General features: G+C 36.3%; 2 protein-coding genes across 2 annotated transcripts in view; one reads left to right on the top strand and one right to left on the bottom strand.

The window, feature by feature from the left end:
* Positions 1-1,899: 1,899 nt before the first annotated feature.
* The window catches only part of cimip2b (ciliary microtubule inner protein 2B), a 50,742-nt gene continuing 31,758 nt past the window's right edge, over positions 1,900-20,883 (bottom strand). Inside the window, exons 2-7 of the mRNA XM_073829712.1 lie at positions 6,020-6,224; positions 4,347-4,567; positions 4,109-4,263; positions 2,417-2,549; positions 2,119-2,331; positions 1,900-2,036 (exon numbers count right to left, since the gene is read on the bottom strand). Of these exons, the coding sequence (XP_073685813.1) occupies positions 1,945-2,036; positions 2,119-2,331; positions 2,417-2,549; positions 4,109-4,263; positions 4,347-4,567; positions 6,020-6,084 (879 nt within the window). The 5' untranslated portion in view covers positions 6,085-6,224 and the 3' untranslated portion in view covers positions 1,900-1,944. The remainder of the gene's footprint in view (positions 2,037-2,118; positions 2,332-2,416; positions 2,550-4,108; positions 4,264-4,346; positions 4,568-6,019; positions 6,225-20,883) is intronic.
* LOC141299908 (uncharacterized) lies at positions 12,292-19,841 on the top strand. Its single transcript, XM_073830270.1, has 6 exons — positions 12,292-13,041; positions 16,932-17,093; positions 17,289-17,448; positions 17,562-17,632; positions 19,041-19,141; positions 19,289-19,841. The coding sequence occupies exons 1-6, from the start codon at positions 12,430-12,432 to the stop codon at positions 19,359-19,361; spliced, it is 1,179 nt and encodes a 392-aa protein (XP_073686371.1). The 5' UTR covers positions 12,292-12,429; the 3' UTR covers positions 19,362-19,841.

Below are 20,883 nucleotides of genomic sequence, written 5' to 3'. Positions count from 1 at the left end.
TGGCTCTGGGATGGCAGCCATCTTGTGGACTGGCTTGGAGATGGCGGCCATCTTGTGAGCTGGCTGTGGGAGGGCGGCCATGACAGGTACAGACTCTGGAGCGGCAGGTATGGCGTGAGCAGGCCCTGGAGCGGCAGGTGTGATGTGTGCAGGCTGTAGCTTGGCAGGCGTGATGTACGCAGGCTTTGGTGTGACTTGAGCAGGCTTTGGCTTGGCAGGCATGACGTGAGCAGGCTTTGACACGCGAATAATTCCAGACATGGCGGTTAAGTGTGGAGAATGAGGAGTGGTAGATACTGGGGAATAGCAGGGTTCCTCATCAGCTATCCCCACAGTAAACGAGGAACCACTCAATCGGAGAGCAAAGTCAATATATGTTTCTAGAGTCCAGTGAGGGGTACGGTGTGGCATTAAATGTGAAATCTTAGCAGTGAGGCCGAAACGAAAAATGTCCTTGAGGGCAACATCAATAAATCCCACCAAGTGGCACAGTTCACAAAAGTCCTGCACATAGTCCTCTATAGCCTGGTTACCTTGGCGTAGGTTGAGGAGGCGAGAAGCTGCTTGGTCCATGGCAATCTGTGGTTGAAAAGCTGCTGGATCTTTGGTAGGCAAAGTATTTCTGTAAAGCAGGGCTCAGGGAAGAGTGTAAGATCCAATTGCGAGCTTTATTGAACAGATTGTGGTCAAGACGGGCAGGGTCAAACACCAGCAAACAGTAATATCCAGGGCAAGACAAAAGAGTGATCCAGAAAATACAGGCAGAGTCCAAAATCCAAGTGGGCAGTCCAAAAGTAACAAATTAAACAAAACAATGAAACAAGGCTAGGCTAGACTATGACTATGACTATGACTAACTAACAAAACAAAACATGGCAATGGCAAAAACATGGAAAAGAAACCAGAGAAAACGCTTAGTAGAGTCCACACAGCAAAACAATACTTTGCGGAAGGACAGTAACCAACGAGGCAGCAGAGGGAGCAGCAACAGTCAGTGTGGGTAAGGGCTCCCTCTGCTGGCGTGGCGTTACAGTTACAAGTCTTAATACCCGAGGTTCCCTTTAAAAAGGCATCAAAATATTCACTGTAAGCCATGATAAAATAATTTTTTTTAGATTAAATTTTTAACACAATCATAGTATAGTGCAGAATATTATAACATGGATGGATATCGTCTGCCAGCAAATCAAGCACAAAACTGGAACTGAGGTCCCCAGAAGTCTTCTCCAACCAAACCCTACACTTTATCTCTGTCTCAGGTCATTAGCTCTCATGTAAATCTAGACATTAAATTTTTGATGTTGTTAAACTATGTGGCATTATAAAAAAATAACACTTTTCCTCATGGTCTGTTTGAAACAGTTTCTATAACGTGTCCATTTCCATGCATGATACGGTAGCATTATTGTCTATGCATGACAAACATAATAAAAGTTTTCCTTTTTATTATTCTGTGAATTACCACTGCTGGTTTTATGGCATTTTTGCACGATGAAATCAATTAAATAGCTACTTTCTTTGATATAGATGCATGCTAACTAGCTATATATTACTGTTGAGACACAAAGACGGCTGAGAGAATACAATGGTTTAATTATGAGTTTTAACTGCAGTGGATTTTCCATTTCCTGATATTAAAGTTGTGCCTGATTAAACCCTTGTGATAATATAGATCTGTTGAGTCATTACTGTACATATTGTGTGCTTTTGTGTATGTGTGTGTCAGAAGAAAGTATGTAAAAGTCTTTTGAAAAAATAGATTTCTTTTAGTTGACTTGTGAATGATCAAACCAATTCCACTTTTAAAGTTGTTATGGTGAGTTTCATTAAATATGACAATGCTAACTCAACAGCTAGATACTGCTTGTTAGATGCCCAAAATGACTTTAATTGTTCTTAGATGGATTATGTTTGATAACTGTTTTCACTTGCACTGTCAGGTCTTCAGTCCAGTCTGTTCTTCTTTTGTGCACCAATGTGACCCAACGCATCTTGGGTAAGCTGCCCAAATGTATGGCCATATTGAAATCTGTACCCTGTTGACATAATTACATTGCTTTATTACTATAAAAGATTGTATGCTTTCTACAAAGGAACATAATAACCATCTTCACATACCTGGTACGTGTCCCATGTAAGAGGGTAGGACCCCTGTTTTAGAGGGATATATTGTAGGTATCATAGGCAAGCTGGCAGTCTCCTTCTTTTGCAAGTTAAAGGAGGTCCGACCTGCCTTCATTTCCTTGCCAAACTGGATCAGTGCCTTGTTGGTGATGATGGGATATCCAGAACCAAACAGGAACCGGGCTTTGGGGACATAGCCAGTAAAACCTGTCAAAATGACCACTGTATGAGTACCTTCTTTACATTTACATTTTAAAAACACTTGCTTCTGGTAAGCCCAACTCTGGCTAACCTGAGATGAAATACTTATGTGGGCTGCTTTCCTCCATGAGGTATGGGGAGCCATGTGGCTTCCAGGGGGCCGGGGACTTGTAGGGGGCAGGATCTCTAGATATGGCTGTAAGAGGGCTGTTCGATCTTCTAGGCTACAACAAAGGACAACCATTAGATTTACAGTTGAAGTCAAAAGTTTACTTACACCTTGCAGAATCTGCAAAATGTTAATTATTTGACCAAAATGAGAGGGATCATACAAAATACATGTTATTTTTTATTTAGTACTGACCTGAATAAGAATTTCCACATAAAAGACATTTACATAAAGTCCACAAGAAAAAATAATAGTTTTAAAATGAGCCCGTTCAAAAGTTTACATACACTTGATTTTTAATACTGTGTTGTTACCTGAATGATCCCCAGATTTTTTTTATAATTTTTTTTTGTGATATTCATTCTTGAGTCCCTTGTTTGTTCTGAACAGTTAAACTGCCTGCTGTCAGGTCCCACAAATTCTTTGGTTTTTCAGCATTTTTGTGTATTTGAACCCTTTTCAACAATGACTTTGATTTTGAGATCCATCTTTTCACACTGAGGACATCCGGGGGACTCATATGCAACTATTACAGAAGGTTCAAACACTCACTGATGCTTCATTAGGAAACACAATGTATTATACAATGTATTAAGAGCAATGTATTAAGAAAACTTATGAACAGAATGAAAATGTGTACATTTTTCTTATTTTGCCTAAACATCATATTTTAATCACTTAATACTGCCCTTCAGAAGCTAATGAAGATACTTACATGTTTTCTAGAAGACAAAATAAGTTCAATTTTCCCTAACCTTCAAATTCAAAAAGTTTTCACCCCACGGCTCTTAATGCGTGTTTCCTTCTGGAGCATCAGTGAGTGTTTGAACCTTCTGTAATAGTTGCATATGAGTTGTCCTCAGTGTGAAAAGATGGATTTCATACAGATGGAGATCATACAGCCATTTTTGGAAGGAAAGGATTCAAATACACAAAAATGCTGAAAAACCAAAGAATTTGTGGGACCTGAAGGATTTTTCTGAAGAACAGCAGGCAGTTTAACTGATCAGGACAAACAAGGGACTTGTGAACAACTATCACTAAAAACAAAACAAAACAAAAAAAAACACAGCTGTGGATCATTCAGGTAACAACACAGTTTTAAAAATGAAGTGTATGTAAACTTTTGAACAGGGTCATTTTTATAAATTTAACCCATTTTTTTTGTCTTGTGGACTATATGTAAACATCTTTTATGTGAAATATCCTATTCAGGTCAGTACTAAGTAAAAATGTTGTATGATCCCTCTTATTTTGGTGAAATAATTAACATTTTGCAGATTCTGAAAGGTGTATGTAAACTTCAACTGTATCCTTTATTTTAAAACAAAATATTGTAAATATCTTCTGATCAAGACATGGAAAAAAACAAAAAACTATCATCTGTGAATCAGAGGCCTTTCACAGCTTGTTTCAACACAATGGAGTGATAATTGCCTGAGAGCATGTGGTGAACTGATTGGAGAGCTTGTTTAGTAACAGTACTTCTTTTCATTTACTGGGCATGTGACACTCGACCTGCTTTGATACCGGATATTTAGCATGTATAATTAAACAGGGTGACCCTACACAGGGGAGCTGTGAAAGAGAAGCAATCCGACTGTGACAGCTTACTTTGAAGTCCGGAACGCTGTTGTTGACAGCAAAAGACAGGTCAGCAGAAGCTGCACGCAGTCTCTTTTCTTGTTCCTGGCTGAACTCTGACAGTGCATCTCGACAGGTTTCTGCATATGTTTTGCAGAAGTAGTTTTGACGCAATGGAACAAAACCTTGGAGCACAAGAGAGAGATATAGCGCATGTTAACAGTTTTGCAAACTAGACACCAAGCATTGCAACCCCCCAAATTGTCACCTGTGTATCCCGGAATCATTTTCTCCAGGTTCCTGCTGCCTGCACGTCGGCTTCTCCAGATTTCATCATAGGGTTCTGTGTCCTCTGTGGATGGGAGATGCCCCGTATGGAGCACAAGCCTCTGTGAGTGAGACACCTCCGGGGAAGACAGGAGCTTTGCTGTTAACTGACCATAAGTCTGGCCCACATGATACTTCAGCTGAGGACAGTAACCTGCATACCTACAAAACAATCAGATGTTGGGAATAGTGATTAGAATTCTTTGAGTCCATATAATTCAAGTGTATGTGACACATGAAGGTGGTGCTTCATCAACTACACAAAGGTAATCCATACAACCCCACTTGGTGAAACAATAGGTGTGCGTGAGAAAAATACTAATATTTAAAAAAGTTTTAACTATAAACCATCACTTCTGGCCAACATTTCATGCTTCGTCAGCACATTGTGAAGTCTGATGAAGTGTGATGCTCTGTGAAATTGTTTGTTAAAATTAGTTAATCCACTGTGAACTAACAAGAACAAACACAGTTTTACACTAAGGACAACTGAGGGACTCATATGCAACTATTACAGAAGGTTCAAACACTCACTGATGCTTCAGAAGTGAACACTATGCATCAGGAGCCAGGGGGTGAAAACTTTTTGAATTTGAAGATCGGGTAAATGTAACTTCGTTTGTCTTCTGGGAAATATGTATGTATCTTCTGTAGCGTCTTAAGGGCAGTACTAAATGAAAAAAATATATAAATAAGGCAAAATAAGAAAAATGTACACATCCTCATTCTGTTCAAAAGTTTACACCCCTGACTCTTAATGCATACAGTAGTTTTTCCTTCTGGAGCATCAGTGGTGATCAGAGTGTTTGAACCTTTTGTAATAGTTGCACATGAGTCCCTCAGTTGTCCTCAGTGTGAAAATATGATCTCAAAATCATAGTCATTGTTGGAAAGGGTTCAAATACACAAAAATGAAGAAAAACAAAGAATTTGTGAGACATAAAGGATTTTTCTGAAGATTTTTCTCCAAGGTGTATGTAAACTTTTGACTTCAACTGTATTATATTATTTAGCCAATACATTCAATGTACATTCGGTAAAAAGGCTAAATGAATGCTGTAGACTAAAGCACCCTGGGGATTTAAAAGTTTAGTTAGTGAAGTTGAATAAGTGACATTTCCAGTGATATTCATGGATTCATTCATTAATTTAGACCAAAGATGCCCAAACCGGGGCAAAAATGAATTTTGAATAAAATCACTTTTATTTATTTTTAAAAAATGCTTTTAGTTTCAACCCCCAGCCCAATCTGGTTTGATTTTGTGGCCCTTCATAGTAACAAGTTTAGGCACCTCTTATTTAGACAGACACACAGGTATACACCTGGCAGTAGGTTACTATGACACCTGGGTGACCTGGCAATTGACACGCTTCATTTGGCTGAGCCTCGTTTTAAGTTACATATAGAAAGGATTTTGTAAGCTTTATTTCAACATAAACCCAGACCTATGAAGTATATTTCAAACTATCAGTCAAAAAAAGAAAAGAAAGAAAATGTTACTTTTTTCAAACTCATTAAAAATACAAACAGCTAACTTCTGAAACAAAATAAGTCACAAATCATTTAATGATAATGACAATTATAATAATAAAGAGAAAAAGCTCAAAACTCACCCTGGGATGTACTGCGGGTCGGGTGTTACCAGCACTTTACTAAATTTGGGTGGAAACTGCTCCATATTTTTAAACCCGCAGCAGTTTTGATTGTTGTTTAACGGTTGCTACAGTAGTGAGGGAGTCAAGGTGAGGCGCGTCCGCGTGCCATTATTTTGTCAGAGAGCGCGCGTAATGACGTGACTTATGGTGTCCTCTGGTCGTCCTGGAAAAAAAAACTAAATAAGTGTGCTGCCACCTAAATTAAATAAACTAATTAATGAACAAAGAGAAATGTCATTTTCTACTTTCTTTAAGTCCATTAAATCGTTTAAAAATAAACAATACTAGCGGTTGTTCTCAAGTCAGTATTGGTCAGTGACAGGTTTAAATCATAGGTTTAAATGCATTGCATGGATGGGTTCGCTTTGGCTGGTACTCTTGTGTTGACCTCGAAAGATAATGTTACATTCAAGTCAGTTAGTTGTGCTGCTGCAGCCTCTTGTGGGCAGTAGGAGAAATGCAGGAGAAATGCATACAATGTTATAGCCTTAAAAAGAATATAGTATCTATAACAATCCAATGAGCGTACTATCCGTACATAAAATGAAATGACGGACAAACCCTAACATTAGCCTGTTTACTGACAACCAACGAGAGTGCACATAAACTCCCTCATAATGCTCCAGTATGCTACAATATATTCTTAGTTTTGTCGAAGCACAGACGATTTCTAAAGCATTTAACAATTAAAGTTTTTGACCAAAACACACTCATAAACTGCTGCAACAAGATCAGTGAGTAAAACTTGAGAACAAGATGATTCATTTTCAGCAGGTTCTATGAATGTTTACATACACTCATTTTCCTTAATCCAAATGATTCATTCTGACTGTAGATTCCAGAAACAGTTTATATGTAGGCCTACCAGCTTGAGGGAGATGAAAGTAACACTTTTTGTTTGAGCATCAGTAACTCACTGGTTTGTGCTAGCCCTGCTGAAAAGAAACAGCTAAAACCAGCCTGGGCTAGTTGGCTGGTCTTAGCTGGTTTAAGCTGGTCTTAGCTGGTCTCCCAGCCTGGCCACGTTGGTTTTAGCTGGTTGTCTCCCAGCCTGACCAGCTAAGACCAGCCTAGGCTTTAGCTGTTTTTTTTCAGCAGGGAGATCTTTCAAACTTTGATATATGGTAGCCACATTTTGTCTACTACAAATAAAACTCACTTAGAAGTGTACTGCGTAGGTTTTTAAAGGAGTAGTTCACTTTCAGAACAAGAATTTAAAGATAATGTACTCATCCCTTTGTCATCCAAGATGTTCATGTCTTTCTTTCTTCAGTTGTAAGGAAATTATGTTTTTTGAGGAAAACATTTCAGGATTTCTCTCCATATAATGGACTTCTATGGTGCCCCGAGTTTGAACCCCAAAATGCAGCTTCAAAGGGCTCTAAATGATCCCAGCAGAGGAAGAAGGGTCTTATCTAGTGAAACGATTGGTTATTTTCTAAAAACATTAACAATTTATAAACTTTTTAATCTCAAACGCTCATCTTGCCAAGCTAGACAAGACAAGCATTTGAGTTTAAAAAGTATATAAATTGTCTTTTTTTTTTTTTTTTTTTTTAAAGATAAGACCCTTTTTTCCTTGACTGGAATCATTTAGAGCCCTTTGAAGCTGCATTTAAACTGCATTTTGGAAGTTCAAACTCGGGGGCACCATAGAAGTCCATTATATGGAGAGAAATCCTGAAATGTTTTCCTGAAAAAACACCATTTCTTTATGACTGAAGAAAGAAAGATCTTGAATGACAAGGGAGTGAGTACATTATCTGTAAATTCTTGTTTTGAAAGTGAACTACTCCTTTAAATGTAGCAATTTGTAATGTAATGTAACAAATACTGTGTTTGTGAGTGAGTGTGTGTGTGTGTGTGTGTGTGTGTGTGTGTGTGTGTGTGTGTGTGTGTGTGTGTGTGTGTGTGTGTGTGTGTGTGTGTGTGTGTGTGTGTGTTTGTGTGTGTACTGTTTGTGTTTCAGTCACTAGCTGTGTTGCCATCTACCTAATTTTATGTGAATTTTGGAATATCACAAAAAATTCTGGATGGAAAGTCAAGATACCAATAAATTCTAAACGTGCACAAAAAACAACAACAACAACAACAAACAAAAAAAAACAAACAAAAAAAAGTGCTCATTTGAGGCAGATAGTGTTTTTATCCAATAAGAAGATGCGCATAAACTATAATGGAAACACATTTTACATAAATCCCTTGATGTGCAACAAAAACCTCACATGATTTTGCTTTGATGTGATTGGATAATTGGACTCATTGGAATCATCATAAGGAGTTGGTTGTAACATTTTTCATGAACTGTTATAACTATCCCCACCTCAAACAGCCATAAAATAGCTAACTGTTTTAGCATGTGGGTTTTAAGTTAGAGTGAATGCAAAGTATCAAATTAAACTAGAGAAACAGCTACTTTAGGTTATGCAAGTCAAATAATTGTATCTACAACACAATGATTGCCAGGCTACATAAAATCTACAATCTACAATGAAATCACCACAGCTCCTTCCTAACTTGTCAAACTGACAGTTACAACTAACCCTGTGTTACAACCCTCCCTGGTCTCCCCTAACTGCATTCAATAGTGCACATGTGTATTTTAAAGGGAGAAGGCCATCCGTCTTGTGGTCACGTTCAGAAGCGGAAAAAGTAAAAATTTTAGATGAGTCAACATGGTGATAAAGTCTACGTAGCTAGACTTAATTACCATGATGATGCATCTAAAATTTGTTTATCTCGTGTTATTTTAGGTATAACTTTAGTTTAGGTACAGTACAACTGAATAATGTGCAATAATAGTCTAATAATGCAATAATATAATAAACTTAACACCAATTATGGCTACCATAAACCTAATCAAACTACTAAAGTCATATACTGTATCCTCATCATGATTATTGTTTAACATTTTTGATATGTGGTTTGCATTTTGTTCTCTGATGTTGCATATTTTCATTTTTCCTATACGGAAAGGAATGCTGATGTTATCAATAGACAGGAATGTCTATTCCTCTGCACGGCTCATACCAGCAGATATGCATGTGAACTGAATGACACTCTGGTCCTAGTTTCACGTCCTGATGATGTATTATATGTGAAAATTTGCCATTTCCTCAAGCTTGAGTTGATTCTGTTGCCAATATTGACAGATGGCAAGTGAACAACACTTAACATTGAATAATAAATAAAGTTACAAATGGATCACTTTATCAATTTCTCTCATCACTAAATGCTGAGTTAAAAACAACTCAGCGCTGGGTGAAATATGGACAAACCAAGTGATCATTGGGTTGTTTTGAGTTTTATGTAACTCAACTATTGCTTAAAAATTTCTTGCTTAAAATGAACCCCAAATAGGTTGTAAATTAGCATTTATTAATATCTTCAATAAATGAACATTTATTAATAAGTTGAACAAATAATAAATGTGACCCTGGAGCACAAAACCAGACATGAGGGTCATATTTTTTAAAATGTACATTAATACATTATTTGAAAGTTGAACAAATAAGCCCAGATAAAACTATTTAAAAATCTGAGGGTGCAAAAAAATCTAAATATTGAGAAAATCACCTTTAAAGTTGTCCAAATGAAGTTCTTAGCAATGCATTTGACTAATCAAAAATTAAGTTTTAATATATTTACGGTAGGAAATTGATCTTTATTTAATATCCTAATGATTTTTGGCATAAAAGACCCAATGTATTTTTGGCTATAGCTACAAATGTATAATATAAATGTGCTACTTAAAGGAACACTTCACTTTTTTTTGGAGGCTCATTCTCCAACTCCCGCTGAGTTAATAAATTGTGTTTTACCGTTTTGAAATCCATTCAGCCGTTCTCCTGTTCTGGTGATATCACTTTTAGCATAGCTTAGCATAGATCATTGAATCCTATTAGATTGATAGCATCATGTTCAAAAATGACCAACGTGTTTCGATATTTGTCCTATTTAAAACTTGACTCTTCTGTAGTTATATCATGTACTAAGACCGGCAGAAAATGTAGAGCTGCGAATTTCTAGGCCGATAAGATTAGGAACTACACTCCCATTCCGGCGTAATAGTCAAGGAAATTTGCTGCCATAACATGGCCGAAGCAGGCGCAGTAATATCACACAGCACATGTGCAAATGCTAACCTAGCTTGGAACTAATTTCAGGCGCTGCATGATATTACTGCGCCTGTTTCGGCCATATTATGGCAGCAAACTTCCTTGACTATTATGCCGGAATGGGAGTGTAGTTCCTAATCTTATGGGCCTAGAAAATCGCAGCTGTACATTTTCTTAGTACACGATATAACTACAGAAGAGTCAAGTTTCAAATAGGACAAATATGGAAACTCGTTGGTCATTTTTTAATGCGATGCTATTGGTCTAATAGGATTTAATGATCTATGCTAAGCTATGCTAGAAGTGATATCGCCAGAACAGGAGAACGGCTGAATGGATTTCAAAATGGTAAAACTCAACTTATTAACTCGGGGGGAGTTGGAGAATGAGCCTATTTCCAAAAAAGTGGAGTGTTCCTTTAAAGGAGTAGTTCACTTTCAGAACAAGAATTTACAGATAGATGTACTCACCTCACCTTGTCATCCAAGATGTTCATGTCTTTCTTTCTTCAGTCGTAAAGAAATGGTGTTTTTTGAGTAAATCATTTCAGGATTTCTCTCCATATAATGGACTTCTATGGTGCCCCGAGTTTGAACTTCCAAAATGCAGTTTAAATGCAGCTTCAAAGGGCTCTAAATGATCCCAGCCAAGGAAGCAGGGTCTTATCCACCAAAACGATCAACGATTTATTTTCAAAAAACATTTACAATTTATATACTTTTTAATCTTAAATGCTTGTCTTGCCGAACTAGACAAGACAAGCATTTGAGGTTAAAAAGTATATAAATATTAATTTTTTTTTTTTAGAAAATAACCCATCATTTTGCTAGATAAAACCCATTTTTCTCAGCTGTGATCGTTTAGAGCCCTTTGAAGCTGCATTTAAACTGCATTTTGGAAGTTCAAACTCGGGGCACCATAGAAGTCCATTATATGGAGAGAAATCCTGAAATGATTTACTCAAAAAACATAATTACGACTGAAGAAAGTAGTGAACTACTCCTTTAAGACTGGTTTTGTGATCCAGGGTCACAAATAAATAAATAAATAAATAAATATATATTAATAAATGTTCACCTTTTAATTATTGCTGATGCCTCTAGCAATAATGTGTTTGATTTTAAATTTAACCTATTTTGGGTTCATTTTATCCCATCCATCTAGTAATTTTAAGGCAATAGCTAAATAGTTAAATAAAACTACCCAGAAGGTAGGGTTAAACATTTAACCCAACCGCTAGGTCAGAACAACTCTTTTGCTGGGTTTGTCCATATTTCACCCAGCATTTTTTTCAGTGATGCATATATGCTTACAGATATCATATTGTGTTAGATCAAGGGCGTTACCATGTCCTTAACATTAATAGGATGCACCAAACCCTTCTTTGTTTGATATGTCAAAAACAGCTCCATTTTTTATTTTTTTGCCTCATCACAGTCAATTACAAATTACATGAATCACTTAAGAGACCTATATTTTTGACTTCAAAACAGCAAAATTTGACAAAAAATCAAGTAGTTTTACTTGTACTTGCATTACTGCATAATACTATCGGTCGGTTAATATTTCTATCATAAAACATTTGTAAAACAGATATTTGGCTACTTATGTCTTACCTTGCCCTTGTTTACAACAGCTAAAACAGTTTACCGTAGTGTTTCACTGGAATTCGAACCTTCCTTCCTATTTAATCGCCCATTTCAATAATTTTGAAACTTGTTGTTCATCATTCTTAAACTTGTTGTCATCCCAACAACAAACAAAGTGGTAATGAAGTGCTGCTTAGCAAAATCAAGAATACCATATAAAATATTGGGATGGACAGTTAGGCCATATCTGATTATTGAATGGTTAGGGTTAGGGTAAGGTTTGATTTTTTTAATGCATTACAGACCTTATTTCCTTGCTTCTCATGTTACATACCAGCAGTTTCTGTTGCTTTGTTTAAGGGCTTTGTGAAAGTTTCATCACCCTCGCAACATGTCTTGACAGATCCGCCAAGAGGATGAGATCAGGATTTTAGGAACGGCGCCGGAAGTGTAGCAGTTGTCAGAGGGTGATTGAGAAGCATGGGAGTCGGAATGTGGGCGGCCCTAGAAAGGTGTTTTTACTTCAACGTGACAAATCGACCAGCAATTTTCAAGTCAGTTGTAGGAAAGTCAAGGTGGTGCGAACAGGTTCAAGTGTTCTGATTGACTACAGGAGTCTGGGGAGAGACACAGCGTCCCAGAAGAGAGAAATTCATCATCAATGAACCTCTACAGGAATTTTGGGAATCTCCTTGAGAGTTGGATGACTGAAGACTCACAGGATTTATACTCACAAACAGGATCTGGTTTGGACAGATTAGATTGTGTTTCCAGGGACTCTGTCCCACTGTCCAATGTAAAATCAGAATCCGAGGACTCCGGATTTGAGACGGTTGGTACTAGTCCTTGTCATTCTTACCAATGTAGTGCATTGACATCTGAGGAATCACAGGCAGCTTTTGACTCCACAGAAGATGAGATTCAACCTTCATCCCCATCTCCTTCTGCTTGCTCCTCATCATCCTCAAGTATCACTCTCAGCTCTGTGGCTCCAAATACGACACATCTGGAGGTGGAGCAAGCCTTAAGAAGGACAGATTCATCCTCATGGAGAGGACTCCTCCACCAGATCGAAAGGGTGACCGTTGGGCCACGTTATCGCTCTAACACTGCCTCTTTTCCAACAAGCTTTGACTCAAACAAATCCAGAACTCATCATTGCTTCGCTCGTCCAAGAACTCATTCACAACCTCCAGATCCCAAGAAAGCAGAGCTGTATAGAAAATATCTAAAATCACATAAACATGGCCAACCAGTACACAGCCAGTTGGAGGTGAGCAGTCAACATCTACTTCCTTTATAAATGTTTATTTTAAACAACTTATTCAGAAATATATTCAAATCTAGTTTGAAAACTAATTTCTTCTCTTTAGCTTATGGTGTTGCTGGAGATGTATTTTGGGGAGGGGTTTTAGTTGATTTAGATGATTTGTTCTATTTGAGTCTGTTTTTCTTTTTTACTTTGCTAATTCTATTTTTTTTAATGTTTTTTCCTGATTTTACAACATTTGTTGTTTGAAAATATGCTTTATAAATGAACTTGAACAAATTAAAATTTATTTAAACATTTTAGATTTTACAGATTTACAGATCTGTAACTATTTTCATTTTGCTGCTTGTGTTTACTTTTCATAGAAACTGCATCACTAGGGAACATTAGGTTATACCAGGGTTAGAGTATCTTTTTATTTGTCATAAAATAATTCACTTTTATGATTAATGTAATCAAGCTGTTCCATCGGTGAACACGTGCTTACCTCATTGTAAACTGCTTGAGACGCACTTGACTTGTACATGACACATAGCGCTCATTTGTCTTGTCACACACTCGGCATCAGGCACTCCTCATGCTCCTCGCACTCCAAAATTACTTACCTGGTATTCGCATTTTTGCACACCTATGCATAACAGACTTTCTGTATTAATCATGTACTGTAATTTTGCTAGATACTTTGGTCTTTAAGTTAAGTGTTATAATGAAAACTTATACATTTTTTTCATAACATATGATATTATGATTTTTTTCTTAACAATTACATAAAAAGATGATGTTAACAAGGTCAAAGGCATAGTGTGTTGAATGCACTTTGATCTGCATCTTATGAGTCTTCATGGCCAAGAAATGACAAGCAGTCAAGTTGTATAAGGTTTCATGACTAGCTCAGGTACATAATGAACAGGTTGCCCCTTACATTTGTAATCTCGTGCTTGATTGTTTCTTAAATTCACACAATGCGCATTCACAGTCTAGACATCCTTTTAGTGGACTCTGGACTGCATCAGTGTCATGAGACGCTAAACAATCGCTCTAAGGCTGTGAACCGGTCGGTTCAGGTGAGAGAGGAATGACTGGAATGGTGCCAGCTGTAGGCTGAGAGGAATGTGTGGGTGTTGAGAATGAATGCCACCCATGATAGAGATCTGTGCTGGACGTGTCTGAACGTTATCACTTCGGCGGGAACATGGGGGAAAGAAAACTTTATAGGACTGTAACCAATAACAATCATTGCATTTTATAAAAAGAAATATCAAATGACATTGTGAAGGAAAACTGGGTGTTAAATGGCATCAAGGAGCTAATATTGTCTAGATTTTTTAAATAGAGGAGACTGGGAGAGCTTGTTGTCACACAAGGAAGCTGTCAATTAGATTTTTGTTAATTCTTTCCTTGGAACTATTCGTCATACAGTGTTTATATTTAGGCTTAAATTTTAGATTGGCATTTGAATTGCGTGTACAATTTCCATCTATTTGGACTACACAGTTTGCACATAAACTAATAAACTTAACGTATTTTAAATACACAATAATAAGGTTTATATAATCAATAAATCCGGTTTGTCTGAATCTTGAATATTAATTCTTCCACAGTTAGTTATATTGTTATAACTGTTAATTTGTTTTTACAATAAACTGATTTTTGCTGACTTGAATAAATGCATTTTAAATAAAAGCAAATAGATGCAATTGGTTAGTTCACTCGAAAATGAAAATTCCATCATTAATTACTCACTCTTATGTTGTTCCAAATCTGTAAGACCTTTGTTTGTCTTCAGAACACAAATTAAGATATTCTGAGTCTGACCCTGCATAGACAGCAACACACGTTTAACACCTAGAAAGGTAGTAGGACTTAAAATAGTCCATGTGACATCAGTGGTTCATTCGTAATGAAGCTACAGTTGAGGTTGGAATCAGCAAATCCCCTTTCAGAATCAGCAAAATGTAAATTATTTTACCAAAATAAGAGGGATCATACACAATGCATGTAATTTTTATTTAGTACTGACCTGAATAAGATATTTCACATAAAAGAAATTTACATTTAGTCCACAAGTGAAAATAATAGTTGAATTTATAAAAATGACCCCGTTCAAAAGTTTACATACACTTTCTTAATATGTGTTGTTTCCTGAATGATCCACAGCTGTGTTTTTTTTTTGTTTTTTTTTTGTTTAGTGTTATTTGTTCATGAGTCTCTTGTTTGTCCTGAACAGTTAAACTGCTAGTTGTACAGAAGATTCCTTCAGGTCCCACAAATGCTTTGGTTTTTCAGCATTTTTGTGTATTGAACCCTTTCCAACAATGACTGTATGATTTTGAGATCCATCTTTTCATCTTTCTTCTCATGTGCAACTATTACAGAAGGTTCAAACGCTCAAAACAATGCATTAAGAGCTTGGGGGGTGAAAACTTTTTTGGAGATGTGTACATTTTTCTTATTTTGCCTAAATATCATTTTTTTTTTTTATTTAGTACTGTCCTTCAGAGGCTACAGAAGATACATGTTGTCCAGAAGACAAAAAAAGTTACATTTACCCTGATCTCCAAATTCAAAATGTTTTCACCCCCCAGCTCTCAATGCATGTTTTTTCCTTCTGGAGGGTCAGTGAGCGTTTGAACCTTCTGTAATAGTTGCATATGAGTAGAAAGATGAAAAGATGAATCTCAAAATCAAAATCAAAATCAAACAAGGGACTCATGAACAATTATTACTAAACAAACAAACAAACAAAAAACAGCCATGGATCATTCAGGTAACAACACAGTATTAAGAATCAAAAGGTGTGTAAACTTTTGAACAGGGTAATTGTTATAAATTCAACTTTTATTTCCCCTTGGTGGACTATATGTAAACATCTTTTATGTGAAATATCTTATTCAGGTCAGTACTAAATTACAAATTACATGCATTTTGTATGATTCCTTTTATTTTGGTAAAATAATTAACATTTTGCAGATTCTGAAAGGGGGGTGTAAACTTTTGACCTCAACTGTGCGAGAATACTTTTTGTGCGCAAAGAAAACAAAACTAACAACTTTATTGAACAATTTCAATTTTGCATACTTTGTGGTAGTCTTGTTGGGTCAAAGACTGACAAAAAGAAAATGAATAAAATCGTTATTTTTGTTTACTTTGTGCACACAAAAAGTATTCTCATAGCATCAGAAAATTAAGGTTGAACCACTGATGTCCCATGGACTATTTTAACAATGTCCTTGCTATCTTTCTGGGCCTTGAACGTGGTAGTTGCATTGTTGTTTATGCAGCGTCAAAAAGCTCTCGGATTTCATCAAAGATATCTTAAGTTGTTGGCCAAAGTTGAATGAAGGTTTTACGGGTTTGGAATGACATGAGGGTGAGTAATTAATAACAGGATTTTCATTTTCTGTCTGAACTAACTTTAATAATAAACTGTAAGCTGTAACATCTGGAATATAATTATAATAAGGGACTATCTGTAGCAGGAGTGTCCAGAGAAACTAATGTAAAAACAGTCAGTCATTATTTTTGTCAGTTTGTTTGGTTATGCTAATACTACAGAAATTACGCACTTCAGCTTTAACGTTTTTTATTTGCATTCACTTCCTTTACCTCAGACGCTTAGCTTCCTTATGCTGAGATTTTCACTTGTTCAAACTACAAAGCAAGTGTTCGCAAAGCGGCTCAGAATAGATGTTTGTAACTATAATCTGTAAACTATTTAGTACTAAGATTAGAGAAATCTGAACCTAGAACAGAGATTGGGTTTTACATTTTATACAGTACAAATTGATTAGCTTTTGCCTTTTATGTCTCTCCAAATTAGATAACAAAAGCCTTACTGTTCCCAGCACTGGGAATCTTAATGAATACAGGTCTTGATCTCTCTGTCTCAGCAGCTTGCAGACGGTGATCAATACAGGCTGGACAAGCTGTCTCCAGGGTTGCTGTACCTGGAGCAGGTGTGCAGGATGCTGGAGAACATTGCGAAGCTACAGCAGGAAAACTACAGCCTGCAGCAAGAGGTGGAGATTCTGAAGAGTCAGCATGCTGAAATAAAGGTAAGAGACACTAACATATCATACAAAGGTTGCTTTTATAGGTCTTATAATCAAGACTTTCCAGTTCTGTTTTGTGGCCAAGTTCATGTCAGTTTGCCAAAAGCGGTGTCGTGTGTCAGAATGACTTCTTATTGTTTCCTGTAACCTGAAACCTCATATTTCAAGCACATTAACTCTGTAACTAAATGTTTCCAGTGTCGAAGCTTACACGAGGAGGAATTAAGCTATTCTACCTGTCAAGGTTTACAGATTCTTGGTCTTGAAGATCCACCCAGCGAATCGACTCAGCTAAAAGAACCCGTGGGGTTTCGTCACAGATCGGTATCTGACACTCTTGCAGCTGTCAGCCGTTACAGTGAGTCTTTTTGACGGATGAACTCAAGTGCAAGTTCAAATCCATAGGGTTGTTAAAAATAAAGCATTCTGGGTTTGGTGGATGTCTGTTTAAAATATGTGTATGTCCCACAGGGAGAACAAGGTTTGCTCAAGACGAACCTATTGCAGGTGTCTTAGTCGAGGAACCTGATGGTAAAGATCCTGTAAGTAAACAGTGCGGAGCAAAAAATTATAATTCCCTCACCCTCACTCTACAAAATGCAGGGCTGTTTCAACCCAACTTTGGGTCAAATATGGACTAACCCAACTGTTGGGTTAAATTTTAAAAAGTTGGGTTAGTCCATATTTGACCCAAAGTTGGGATGAAACAACTTTTTAAAGTGCTGATATCTTTTGAAATCTGCATGATGTTTCATTATTCTGTTGAACGCAAAACTGTTTCACAAAAGTTTCACAAAAAGCTATTGTATGGTTTTAGAAGAATTACATAGCGCAATTATGAGGATTTATAAAGTCATGTATACTTTTATAGTACTTTTTGGAGCCCTTGGTCTTCATACACTTTTTATACACTTCATACACTAGACTTTTTATTTCGTTTTTTACTGAAATAAGACTTTTTTTTAGAACAAAATGAGAATGAGTTTCATTTTTGGGTGAACTATCCCTTTAAAGGAGTAGTTCACTTCCAGAACAAACATAAGATAATGTACTCACCCCCTTGTCATCCAAGATATTCATGTCTTTCTTCAGTCGTTACGAAATTATTTCAGGATTTCTCTCCATACAATGGACTTCTATGGTGCCCCCGAGTTTGAACCCCAAAATGCAGCTTTTATCCAAAGCGACTTACAATTGGGAATATAACAAGTGATTCATCCTAAGTAGGCAGTTTAAATGCAGCTTCAATGGGCTTTAAACGATCCCAGCCAAGGAAGAAGGGTCTTATCTAGTGAAACAACTGGTTATTTTAATTAAAAAAAAAAATGTACTTTTTAACTGCAAAGGTTAAAAAAAAGGAGAAAGAAGGAAAGAAGTTCAAAATCGTCCTACATCGCAGTTTTACCTTTTCTTTTAAAGGGCGTTTGACCATCTTTGCCTGTTCACTTTGTAAGCACTTTTGCAACGATGTAGGACGATTTTGAAGTTGGAGGAGAAAATGGGATGGGAGTTTTTCGACATACCCAAACTGTTATAAACAGGAATACGTACTGTTCACACAGAGCTAGACCAAGATGAGCGCTTGCGGTTAAAAAGTATATAAATTGTACATTTTTTTTTAGAAAATAACAGATCGTTTCACTAGATAAGACCCTTCTTCCTCGACTGGGGTCATTTAGAGCTTCTGTGAAACTGCATTTTGGAGTTCAAACTCGGGGGCACCATAGAAGTCCATTATATGGAGAGAAATCCTGAAATGTTTTCCTTAAAAAACTAAATTCCTTTATGACTGAAGAAAGATAGAAATGAACATCTTGGATGACAAGGAGGGTAAGTACATTATCTGTAAATTTTTGTTCTGGAAGTGAACTACACCTTTAGAATTAGCAACATGAAATGCGGATGTTGAAAGCTATTATAATATGACTGTTCCTCTGTTTGTTAAACCAGCTACCAGAAAATGGGCACAAAAAGCTGAGTAAGATCCAAAAGCTGAAATTTACATCATTTAGAAGGCAGGAAACACAACTGTCTGACAAGGAACACAAAAGGTAAATCTGAGAAAATTAAATTCTTATATTTTCTTTAGACTGACATTATTTTAGATAATTACTATTTTAATGATTGTTACTTTTTAGCTTTTGTGAATGTTCATTTATTATACAAGTGTATCTTAACAAATGTACCTTTGTTCAAAGCTCTCAGGCTAAGAAGAAAACAAGAATGCCAAGCTTTTTCAGTAAGAACAAAAGTATGACTACACGTCTATAAAATTCATGCCACATGATGATGGCTCACAGTGAAGATGCACACCTCACATTTATCTGAGAATTATGGCACTAAAAAGCTATCACTGGGGTGGTACCCTTTTAAATGGTACATCCTTTAAGGTACTAACAGGCATATTTAGGGTTAAATAAGGTACAGATGTATACCTTTTGAAAGGGTACCACCCCAGAGCTTAAGTATATATTTGTAGTGTATGCTTGTTTCATTCAGGTATTTAAGGCACTTAAATAAAGAACTGAGTACTAATAATCTTAATGTACTATATAATAATTGTTCGGAACATTCAGTGCACTTTGTATGTGTGAATATATATATTGTATGTAAAATACCATGCAATGTAAATTGCTGCCAATTTTGTTAATGTTCATGTTTCATTGTATTATAGTATTTTCGCAATCATGATTTTAGTCTGTAAACATTTGCTGCTAAAAGAATTCCTTATTTTGTAAGTGTATAGTTATTTCATAGCATTTGTTTAATATAATAAAATATATACTACAATATACCACAGTATCTTTCAAGTTTACATTCACTTTATAGCAGAATGTGATGTTTTGTACTTTTAAAAAGAGATACCATTTTTAATATACTGTATTTACAAGTATGCACAATATACATTTATGCACTGTGCACAGATGTATGCATCTGTAATGTCAAATATATCTCCATAATAGATTAACAAACTATTTTTATGACCCTTCTTATTTTTAAAATATATATATATATATTTATGTATTTTCCAAACATTAAATGGGTTTCTTGACATAGGTTTGACTGGAATGTCTCAGGAGGGTGTGATTTTGGACAGCAGGCGTGTGGTTGTAGGAATAGGTGCAGCCTAATTTAGTGACTAAAGGCCTTTTCACACCAGGGACAATAACAATAAAGATAACAGTAATATTTCTAAAAACACATTCTCAGTATTAAAGAATAGCAGAGTCCACACCACAGCTATAATAATAAAGGCACAGAGAAACAATATCATTGAATCACTTTTACAACAATTTTTTTTCCAGCTGATGAACGATAAAAACATTGACAACCAATCAGAATCAATCCTATGGAAGCCCGTTTCAGTTCAGAATTTCAGAATAGCCTGATATAAAATGACAATTGTGAAATAAAAAGATACAATTACTTATTTTATTTTTTTATTCAGTGGCGGAAATGGGCTTCCATACAATCCTGCTATAACAAGCTTGAGAATGTAAAACGGCAGATGCACATGCGCTTATGCTGTGTGCACACAAATGTGAAGTGAATAATCTCATTGCGTTATCACTCTAGATTACTCATGGGATGCTTTTCGAATAAAATCATGACGTGATGCTTTCCTCCATTTTCTGATACAACTGGACATGTCAATAAGTACTTCGCTGATGGAAGACCGTTTTCACTTCAGAATTTCAGAATTGCATGATATAAACTCACAGTTGCGAGCTATAAAGTGAGAATTGCGAGATAAAGTCAGAATTATGAAATCTAAAATCCAAATACTGACTTT

This window comes from Garra rufa, chromosome 23 (assembly GCF_049309525.1).
Source record: "Garra rufa chromosome 23, GarRuf1.0, whole genome shotgun sequence".
NCBI classification, from domain to species: domain Eukaryota; kingdom Metazoa; phylum Chordata; class Actinopteri; order Cypriniformes; family Cyprinidae; genus Garra; species Garra rufa.
Note: the sequence above shows the minus strand (reverse complement) of the source record. Positions and strands in the feature narration are given on the sequence as shown.

Excerpts from the sequence above, each read along its gene's own strand:
- LOC141299908 (XM_073830270.1), top strand. The coding sequence starts at position 12,430 with ATGAACCTCTACAGGAATTTTGGGAATCTCCTTGAGAGTTGGATGACT. Across the intron at positions 13,042-16,931 it reads CAGTACACAGCCAGTTGGAG|CTTGCAGACGGTGATCAATA; the intron begins GTGAGCAGTCAA and ends CTGTCTCAGCAG. Across the intron at positions 17,633-19,040 it reads AACCTGATGGTAAAGATCCT|CTACCAGAAAATGGGCACAA; the intron begins GTAAGTAAACAG and ends TTGTTAAACCAG.